The sequence below is a fragment of the Anguilla rostrata genome, chromosome 13, assembly GCF_018555375.3.
Source record: "Anguilla rostrata isolate EN2019 chromosome 13, ASM1855537v3, whole genome shotgun sequence".
Classification (NCBI taxonomy): Eukaryota; Metazoa; Chordata; class Actinopteri; order Anguilliformes; family Anguillidae; genus Anguilla; species Anguilla rostrata.
The window spans coordinates 240,733-252,117 of NC_057945.1; the positions used below are offsets into that span (position 1 = coordinate 240,733).

The 11,385-nt window shown below is 42.2% G+C and overlaps 1 protein-coding gene across 1 annotated transcript in view; it reads left to right on the forward strand.

Moving 5' to 3' along the window:
• Positions 1-11,385, forward strand: part of LOC135238057 (uncharacterized) — a 228,466-nt gene that overhangs the window by 82,789 nt on the left and 134,292 nt on the right. Inside the window, 1 exon segment of the mRNA XM_064305705.1 lies at positions 6,555-6,815. Within this exon segment, the coding sequence (XP_064161775.1) occupies positions 6,555-6,815 (261 nt within the window).

An 11,385-nucleotide genomic window follows, 5' to 3' on the forward strand; every position in this document is an offset into this window, starting at 1 on the left:
AGCCAGCAGCAGCAAGTAGACTGCAGGAGTGCAGTGAGAGAGAAAAAAAGTGTGATGACACGAAATTTGTTTGCACTCATGAATACAGATCATTAAAAATAAGATTAATCTGGTTTCATATTAAAGACAATTAATATTGTGCAGTATATTCTCAGCTTCAGTAGGCCCAGCCTAGTAGTTTGATCTGATGTAGTCTAATCTTATTGCCCATGCACTGCTATAACTTTTATTTTGTATTTCTTTTTTTATTTATTTCAAAGCAGTATGACAATTAAGGCGAAAATATTTTTTTCATAGCTCCCACTTGAGTTTGTTTAGTGTGGTGAGTTGGTTCAGGTGTAAAACTGCATTCACTTAACTGTTAAAATAAACCAGTTGTTAACACATTCACCGCCTAACATGAAATCATTTTTTTTTTTCCATTGTTTGTGAATAAATGTGTTGTGCTTAGAAAAGATCCCTTGTCATCCGTGATTATAATATGTAGGGTAGGCTACAAATGTAGGCTGAATGATAAAGCATAGTACTGAAAAACAAAGCTAAATATTTGGAGTTGACATTCTTTTACTGATCCGGCCCACCCGAGAACAGAAAGTCTGGATCCGGCCCCAGAGCCAAACTGAGTTTGACACCCCTGATCTAAAGGATAACATCATTTACAGGAGTATTTCCTAGATAAGTATTCTAATAACTCTCAAATACCCACAGTTAAATTTTATGTGCAGTTTATATTACTCCACAAGGTCTACCAAACATGTTGATAAGGGGTTTTAAAAGAAAAAAATGACTTAATACATCAGGCTTTTATTATCATTATTATTATCATTGTTACAATAATAATTAAATGCAACGCAATAATTAGTGAATTATATTCGCAATAGCGTGCGAAAATAAAATGAATGGATGGATTTGAGGGCAAGGACACGCGGAAAATAGGTGTGGAATTTTCAAAAGACACCACGTTTTAAAAAATCTAGTGTCTACCAGCAGTAAAAGTTAGTGGCAATAATCAGTTGTGGTGTTCTCATACAGCCACTAGATGGCGATGCAGTGTAATTCCAGTTGATGCCGTAGTTCAGTGGTACTCACTAATTTTCTTAGGAGAGCCACTTATGAGTAAGACCATTACTCAAAGAGCAAGAGAGATTGCAGATATAACTCAGATGTTTTTTTTATCATCACTCAAGATATTTACCATCTTTGTGTATGTTTAAAAAAATACAGTACCATGCTTTCCATCCTTACATCTCTTTTTATTCTCAATTCATAATTACATTGCATTATTAAAAGATATAATACTTGTGTGTGAATGTGTAAGGCTGGGAGTGGAACTCATCTTATGTATGTATGTACATATGCAATTATACATAAGCATTATCAACATGAAATAAAAAAAAGTTCACAAATGTATATATTGGTCTACTAATAGAGATGAAAAACTTATTTTTCATTGTTATATTTGTATCAGTATGTTGAGGCTCTCATGTGTTTTAGCTGTCCCTTGACTTTCTCCATGCAAAACTTGTAGTTAGTGGTTGCAATCCTCGTCAAACAATCAAGATGCACATCTGTAAGCCTACTTCTGTTTTCTTTTGACAATGTTCATTATAGAAAATGTTGCCTCACATGAGTAAGTCCTCACAAAAAAGCTCATTACCTTCTGCACACAAAGCTTTAAATATGGATAATCTGAGGCTGGGACCATGCTCCAGAAATGAGCAACACCTGATCTGAGCTCAGTTTTCAGTACACCGTTGACCTGAATCTCACTCTGTATTACAGCAAGGTTTTTTTTATTTCCTCCCATATGCCTACAAATTCATCATAGTCAAAATGTTGCAGTAGATCAGGGTTAGCAGTTGTGCAGGCTCTTAGATTGGGAAAGTGAAGAAATTCTCTGTCGGGTATGAAGAGAGTGGTGATCTTGTGCTGGAAAGCAGTGACTGCTCTTAGCATGTTACCTGGGTGCTTCCCTTTTCCTTGGAGTTGGAGGTTAAGGGAATTCAGCTGGGATGTGATGTCAGTGAGGAGTGTCAGCTGTAATATCCAGTGTGGGTCCTCAAGCTTTGGCTCAGCCCTCCCCTTGCTTGCAAGAAAATCACGGATGTGAGGAAGTTGAGTACAGAATCGTTCAAGCACCCGGCCACGCGATAGCCATCTCACTTCGTTGTGCATCACCAGATCCCCGTACTCTGCCTCGTCTTCCTCCAGAAGTGCACGGAATTCCCGGTGATTAAGTGCCCTGGCCTCGATAAAGTTGACGACTCGCACAACGAGCTGCATCACATTCTTTAGCTCTTGGTTTTTAAGTTTTGACACCAGTGCCTCCTGATGAATTATACAGTGAAAGGAGACTAGCTTGGGAATGCTGTCTTCCTTTTCCATCAGTCCGATAAGTCCCTTCTCCTTCCCTCTCATGCTTGGAGCTCCGTCTGTGCACACCGACACAAGTTTCGACCAGTCGATTTGTTTCCCTGCAAAAAAGTTCATCAGTGCTTGAAAAACGTCTTCCCCTCTGGTCTGTCCATGAAGTGGTAACAGACAGGACAGCTCCTCCCGAAATTCGTCCTTTTGAATAAAGCAAACCCAGACACGATTGCGCCATATCGCTCAGTGGCGTAGGTTTCGTTTGAACGTTGGGGGAGGGGGGGGACACATTAAGCGGGGGTCTTGAGCGTCAAACACTTCATTTTTATGCACCAATGTGTGCCTTTTCTGCATCAATTTATGCTGGAAATGTCTTTATGTAAAGGAAAACACAAGATTCACAGGGACAAATGCACGTGTTCTAAATATTGAGGGGGGAGCTAACGTTAAAGAGATATTGATAGCTAAAACAAACTTGTAATTTTACAAGACGTGCCCATAACGTTACACAAAACATTGACTAAGGCTAAAACACTAACACTGCAACATGGGGAGTCACGTTAATTCTCTGCTTAGCAACCGAGTGCAGCTATCGCCAGGTAGTTTTCTAAGTAAAGTGAACATCACATTCAGACAGTGTGATAAGTAGCCAGCAGCGGTACACTATCTGATATCATAATTCATTCGCTGACAACTAGCTAGCTAACATTGATGTTAGCTGGCATATTGATAGGGTTACCCTTACCGTTTTTTTTCCAACCGCTGTGAGTCACTGACTTTAGCTAAAAAAAATTTCCCGACCGTGAAAACTCTTCACGGTAATAGCTCTTCCGATATTGGGTGGGACAAATGCAACTGTTTCCAATATTGCGGGGGACGTGTCCCACCCGTTTCTTACGCCAAAGTGCTAATTACATTGAATCGAGAAAACCAACCACTTCATCATGTTTTATAACCGTTAATATTTTTCATTCATCATGATGATATGATTTTTTTTTTTTTGGGGGGGGGGGGGGGGTGTTGTATTAGCCGGTTTTGATTATTGAGGGGGTTACAACCCCCCCATCCCCCTGTAATTTACGCCCATGATGTCGCATATGTCCGTGCTCTCATCGAGTGCAGTGCTGTAACATGGTGCTGCTGCAAGATCTGCAATTAGCTGTTCCTGGATATCTTTCCTAATAAACTCGATCCTCCTCATTAATGTCGAATCTGAAAGCTGCAGTGCATGTATTTGCTTTATTATTGCGTCCTTATTGATGAAGTCACGGTACATTATCTCAGCTGAGGTCAAAAAGCATTGTTTAACAATTTCAGCGTCCGTGAAAGCCTTTTTATGCCTAGCTAAAATCCATGCCATCTCATAAGTGGCCTCGGTCGATTTCTCGGCAACAGAGACTGATCTCGCCATCATTTTTTGCTGCTCAGTCAGAGTCTGTGTCAACTGTTTAATTTTATTAGTCCTCAGGTTGCTACCTGGCGGGTACAACATGTTGTACTTGGCGTGAAAAGCACTAAAGTGGCGTTCAAGGTTAGACCGTTTACAATTGGCACTAGTCTTCTGGCAAATTAGGCAGAATGGAGTGGATTCGTATTGCACAAAGAAGAACTCATCAGTCCATGTATCCTGAAATTTTCGGTGTTCGTCCTGAATTGACCGCACCTTTTTCTTTGCTGGTGCAGCATCGGTGTCTTGGGCTTCTCGGCCAAACTGATCTGCATTTTCCCCCTCTTTTCTCACGTTGCTCTTTCTCCTCGGGCCTGTTTCTAACTCCGTCGCTGTCAGCTAATGAAGAATCACTTTTCTCGTTCTGCTTTTTTCTAATAATAAATCTGTCCATTTTGAGTGGGGCGGAGGCTGAGACAATATTTGATATAACATTACGACGTACGGCATTATGGAATATCTAATTTAGGTTTACGTGCTAAACTTGCAAAACCATTCGCAAATGCAAAGCTACGCACATAGGCTATACGTCTACCCATGATCCCTCGCTGTTACGTAGCCTACGTTCTTTGACGTATCTTCAGTATGCTGCCATCTGCTGGATAATTCATTTCAATGTGCTAAAACAGGACATCTGTAGAACCTAAACGGAACCTATAGAAGTAAGTTATAGCTATATTCTTATTGTTATCAGTGGGTCTGAGCCGCAAAACAAAGTCTCACGAGCCGCGTAATGAGTAACACTGATCTAAGTGTTCTCTGACATTAAGACCATCAGTCATAGGAGGTAAATGTACCGCTCATCCAGGAATCTTGTGATTCATAGACTTCTGCCCTGAAGGAGCAACTTAACCTGTAAATTCTGCAGATGTAAGTGCCAAAACTCACTATCCCAGGGATCAACCAAATTAAGGCTTATCTGGGTAGTGAGTAGGGGTGGGCGATATAGACTTAAAACTATATCACGATATTTCATGGTATTTTTTACGGTAACGATATAAATGACGATATGAAAATAGTACCATTCAACACTATCTTTTTGGCCACAAGTGACATCAGCGTACAGTCTTGAGAGCTGTGCAAACAAACATTGATCCAAAAAAGTAAAACTTAATCCTGACCATCATCAAATACTAAACTGTACCAATTAAGTAGGCTAAAAAATAGAACATGAATTTTATTTCCAAATTAAAATTCCAGTGAAAATGCAAATAATGTTTAAATAGTCCAAACTTAACTGGTCTTAAACTATGCTGCAAAACATCAAAACAGTATATAAACACAATAATGATTCAAATCAAGTTCAAGTTTGAAATGTAAACACCGATTCTGACTTTAATCATAAACTACATACAACAAATGAAAACGCAAACACTTAACCTCTGTTGTACTGTCATGGCACAAATAGTTGTAAAAATAGTGCAAACAGCAAATCAAAAAGTAACCATCCCAAACATGTCTTCAGTTAGTTTACAAAACTACAAAACAGTGCAAAAACAACACAGGCTCCTGTACAGATCCCTGTGGGACTCCTGTAGCACGGGGATGAGGAGCAGAGGCGGACCTCATCCAGGTGACCTGGTATGACCTGGGGCACTCCCAGAAATGCCCATCTCAGCCAAGGTGGAGAGGAGTAGTTTTGGTTGACCATGTCGATTGCTGCAGACAGTTCTAGGAGGATCAGGACAGAGGAGAGGCGTGAGGAGGGCAGTCCCTGTTGAGTGCCCCGATCGAAATCCAGACTGGTGTGGACCAAGCAGCTTAACCGGCAGTTATTACATGAATACATCTGACCGTGGAATTGCCCAATCAGGGCAAACGTTCTCAAGCCATGCTGCGTTAAGTGTTTATGATGGCCTCAGGAAAAAGTTGTGTTGTGTTGCAGTTGGTCTTTATTTTGGTGTTGGTTTCTTTGTTGTGCGTTTTAGCTCATTTCCTTTGTTTCTGTGGCATTAGAAGAGGGTAATACTTTGATAAGGTCTGGCTCTTCAGTCTTTCTTTTCTGGTAATCTAAATTTAACATCTTGTTTGATGTCTTCTGTTTTGTTTTGTAACTTAGAAGTAGACCTGATACAGAGTTTGTTTTGGTTTGTCGGTTGATTCCACCAGGTTACTGTCAACTGACCTATCAATGATTAAATTCATAATTGTCATTTTTAATATTACCTGTTAAATTAAATCGTAAAATATATTTTATATGTAGGTTAAGTGAGCAGTATGCAGCACCAGGGGGTCCTGAGACAGACTCAGTACAGGGGCTCGGCTGATCCCTAAGCAGTGTGCAGCACCAGGGGGTCCTGAGACAGAGTCAGCACAGGGGCTCAGCTGATCCCTTAGCCCATAGTGATGGATGACAAAGAGATTTTACATTTGTGCAACCCCATAGTTGTACCTCAGTGAAACAGGAAATGGTGAAAGGCAGCAGTACAGTTCCGGGGGGACTGAGATCAATTTTTTTTAGTAAAATTTCTTTCGATGCCACTTTGTTTGGTTTTATTTTAAATATTGTTTAGGGGTGCCAATAATTTTGACCCCTATGTTTTTGAGAAAAATCCTATTTTTTGTCAGTTTTTTATAAGAATTGTTTTATTAAAGTGAAAGTAAGCAGTTTCTACAGATGTTTGAGCATATAATTAAAATCATTAGGTTTATTGTTTCTTTTATATAATCATTTATGCTAATTTTAAGGAAGAGTGCCAATAATTCTTCTTTACTTGAATGTATGAACTCTTCTTTGCAGATTGAACAGCTGTGACCTCACAGAGAAGGCCTGTGATATTGTGGCCTCAGCTCTCCAGTCATCAAACTCACCCCTGAGAGATCTGGACCTCAGCTACAATGACCTGGGAGATTCAGGAGTGAAGCTGCTCTGTGCTGGATTGAGGAGTCCAAACTGTAAACTACAGAGACTGGATCTCAGCTACAATAACCTGCGAGATTCAGGAGTGGAGCTGCTCTGTGCTGGATTGAGGAGTCCAAACTGTAAACTGCAGAGACTGGGGTGAGTAGTGCTGTGTACTGTGTGACATTAACTAAATAGAATTACTGATTATGGAAATTTAAGGGTTTGAATTTTGTCACAGGGAAGACTAATTTCCTGACTCCATTCATTTTCAAAACCTCTAACCTTAATGTTTGTGTGAATGCAATTTTGTTCATAAGATTATTGACTGGGGTGTGCTCATATGAAATGATGGGCAGCTTGACCCTGTATCCTGGAGAGAGAGACTAGCTACTGCTGCCAGGCATTCATCAAAGTGCGACATTATGACCTTCAATCCTGGGAGGTAAATGTCCTGCTCATCCAGGAATCTAAAACCAACAACTATCCCTGGAATTAACCTAATTAAGATTTACCCCATTTGGGCATGACTTCTGTATTATTCTATTAAATAAGATTTGACTGACCCTAGCAGCTATCCAAGAAATGCTACATATCCTGCTAGTGAATCTAACAGTATGCCCAGTGAGTACCTCAGTAAGGGTGTTACCCCAAAACTTTAGGTTACTGTCGCTACCCCGGTTCTCCGAAACACAGAGTAGAGAGATCCACGTATGGGGAATGACATCCGGTCATCCAATTGCAGCAAGTGTGTCTTTGACAGCCAGTAGCACATTCAATGCTACAGGAGACTACTGCCCTCCGGGAAGAACATATAGGACACTGCAGCGCTACTACTCCTCAGTGAACATATTCACTTCTCGTGCGCGGCAAGCAAGGCAGTCTTGGTGGATCTCTCCACCGGGGTTACAACAGTAACCTAAAGTTCTCTTTCATCATCTCGTGTTTGAGATCCACCTATGGGGAGATATGGACAACTCCCAGATTGCCTTATGCTCACAGCTGAGATACTGTCAGGCCAGCAAATGATGCCTCCTCCCCTGAGGGGAGGGTGGTGTCGGGCACATCTTGTGCAGGGAAGTACTAAACACATTCCACTGCCCAAAGCTATAGCCAGGTCCTGGGAACAATATGAAGTACTAAAACCCATAGCAGATGAGGGGAGGTGTGTGCGCCTCACACAGAGCTCACCCCCGGAACTGAGTGGGCTACTGGCCTCCTGGTGACGTTCAGGCAGTAGAACCTTGCAAAAGTATCTGGAGAAACCCAGGCTGCGGCTGAATACATTTCCTGTAAGGAGGGCCCATGGAATAGGGCCCACAATGCAGCCATACCCCTCGTAGCATGAGCCCTCAGGCCCAAAGGGGGTGTTATCCTCTTTGAATCATATGCCATAACAATAGCTTCCACAAGCCAACGGGACAGCCGCTGCTTAGAGATACTTTTCCTTTACAGGCAGGGGCCCAGGCCCTGGTCGCTCTTTCTAAAACAACACAGCATATGCAGCCTATGCTCCTCGTCAGAGGAGAAAGGTGGTGGGTGAAAAGCGGCAAGCTCCAACATCTCACATGTGAAAGGAGGGAAGCTTTTAGGCATAAAGGCTGGATTGAGCTTAAGAAAAAGCCTGTGCATCTTAGGGGAGAATATTGTGCACGAGAGATGCACTGAGAGCACATGGAGGTCACTGACTCACTTAGCTGAGGCTAGTGCAAGCAGCAGCGCTGTCTGGAGAGACAACAATGTTAAATCTATCTCATGTATAGGCTCTAATGGCCTTAGAGACAGAGCCTCCAGCTCCAGTGATAAATCCCAAGGGGAAATGAGCTTTTTAGCAACAGGCAGAGAACAGTGAGCCCCGTTCATGAACCTGTGAATGAGGGGGTGCTGTCCCACTGCATGGTCTTTCAACCCCAACATGACAAGCAGTGATAGCTGCCAGGTAGATCTTATTTGTAGAAAAGGATTTCTCTTTATCCATAAGATTCTGTGAAAAGCACAGCACGTCAGAAACAGAGCACTGGTAAGGCACTGACTGATGAGAGGCACACCATCTTTCAAACACCTGACACTTATAGTCATGAAGTGACCTGGTAGAGGGCGCTCTCGTGCTCTGGATGGTTGCAGGCACGCGAGGGGGAAGCCCTAATGCGTTGAGGTTATGCCTCTCACGGGCCAAGCCCATAGAGCTACTCGCTCGGGGCAGGGGTGGTGTATTTCCCCGTTCACCTGAGACAGGAGGTCTGTGCGTAGCGGGAGCGCGCATGGCTGTACATAAAGGAGAGGGATAATCACTGCAGTAACATTTCCAAAATCTGGGGATGGAGACACCATTCCCCGTACAGTGGGTTTCCCCTTGACAGCAGATCAGCGCTCGTGTTCAGAATTCCTGGAACATCAATCAATCAATCAAATTTTATTTATATAGCGTATTTCACAGCAATTGTCACAATACGCTTCACAGACAACCCTGGCCTAGACCCCCACAGGAGCAAGCCTAAAGTAACATGGGTCATGCGTAACCACAGAAAGTGACGGCTGCTCCAGACCAACAGACTGTGGGCTAGACCATGGAGCTGGAGGGAGCGCATACCACCTTGGTGATTGACATATGCTACCACAGTCATTATCGCAGCGTACGAGCACATGATGTCCCCTTAGACAGGGAACAAAATATCTGAGCGCTGTCCATATAGTTAATGGCTAAAAGAAAACTGATTCACCATGTAACCCTCCTGAGACCCCCCACCCCAGAGAGGGATGTGTCTGTCCTTTTTTTCCGTATGAAAACGATCCTGAGAGGGGTTCCCTAAGTGTAAAAGTCTGTGTTTTCCCAGTGACGCAGAGTTGCAGAGCGGTTGTGTGTTACTGTGAGACAGCGATGGAGATCGCACACGGGGCTGAGGTGGAGGGATGAAATCCACCTCATAAAGCCCCTCATTCTTAACAGCCCCAGTGGCAAAACCTGAGAGGCTGGCACCATCAGCCCCTGTAGTCTGAGGCATGTGTGATACTGTCCTCTCGAGTCGGGCTTGAACTGAGAGAGACATACTCTGGGAGATTAAATGCAGTCCACTGATAGGCAAGTTCACATGGATACAGCAGATAAATCCACTCCCAAGAACGTTACACTCCAAGATGGGGAGAGATTGCTGTGAAACCAAGAGACATCAGATGCGTCTGAACTCACTGAGTGTCCTGCACAACTCTGGGTTTTGAATTGGCAATAATCAGCTAATCGTCTGTGTAAGTCAGTATTCTGAGCCTCATTAGTCTTAATGGAGCCAGACCCGCCTCTACACAAATACAGAACACCCGTGGACTCAGGGAAAGGCCAAAGGGTGGAACTGTGTATTTGTAGCAAACACCGCGATGTGCAAAGCGGAGGAATTTTGTATGAGGGGGATAAATGCTTATGTGGAAGAAGGCATCTTTCAGATTTACTGATGTGAAATAGTGATGTAAAGTTAATTAACTGTTAATTATTAATAGGAATGTTGATTGATGAATTTCTATAGATTAAACAGTTAAATTTCAATAAACCATTTCAATGAATGACCTAATGTTGGTGATTAGATTTCAAATTAAAGAGACGTTTCTAAAATGTTAAATTAGAGAGTCATGGTTCCCTTGACTGGCAGCATTAGTGAAACGTTATTGGTCCATTCCTGGAACATCAGTGCCAATCTGAGCGCGTCTTCTGAGCTGCTGGTCTCACCTTCAGCAGACTGCACACCAGACTGACCCCAAAGCACATAGACATGCTCATACTCCTTAAAAAAATGCTTAGGTATTAAGTTTAGCATATTTTAAGTCATTCTTTTTATAGGTCTTGGAGTAGATTTTAATCTAATCAGTTAATCATTATTAATCAATTATTGGGTGCTGACGATTGATTAAAAGAATTGCACAAAATTTTCCAATCGTTCTGATATATTGAACATGAAAGAGTTCTGTATGTTAACATTTTGAAATTATATACTGCCTCAAATGTTTGTTTAATACTGAGATCCAAGATAGGAAGTTGAGAACCATCCTTCTTTGAGAGCTGGAAATAAGGAAAATAAAAACTATGTTGGGTTCGATCTCTGGGAACCACACGTATTTCCCCCTTTTTGTAAGAGGGAAGGAATTTATTCCTCTTAAACATGGGAGTGCTCTCTTGTGTTTGAGAGTAAATGACTCTGTTGAAATGGGGGGTTCACTCTGAACTGGAGTCTGTAACCCTTGGCTATTGTCTGTAGCTTTTGGCTATAGTAGCGCTGCAGTGTTCTATGTGCTCTTCCAGGAGGGCAGTAGCCTCCTTTCGCATTGGACGCACTACTGTCTGTCAGAGCCAGACTTAGTGCAATTGGATGCTTCTATGGAGGTCTGGACCGGATGTCATTCCCTAGAGTTGGCTTTGAAACACAAGATGATGAAAGAGAAGTTTATTTATGGGACCAATGCAGTGATTTGTTCAAGCAGAGATGCACACTTCAGTCAGTGTGTAAGTAAGCCATGTACTTTGGATGCGCTGTAAGAGAAAGAATACTTTATCATATGACAAAATATGCGAGTTGCTAATAACCATGAATAGAAAGCTTTAACAGTGTTAAGAGGCAATCATTTTATTTACAAGACATGGCAAGATGGACTGGACACTATGCTATAAGAGAGGAAAGGACATGCACCTGAAGAAATTGTAAGATAAAGAAAAGGAACACAAAGAAATTGTGATGCATACCAAAAA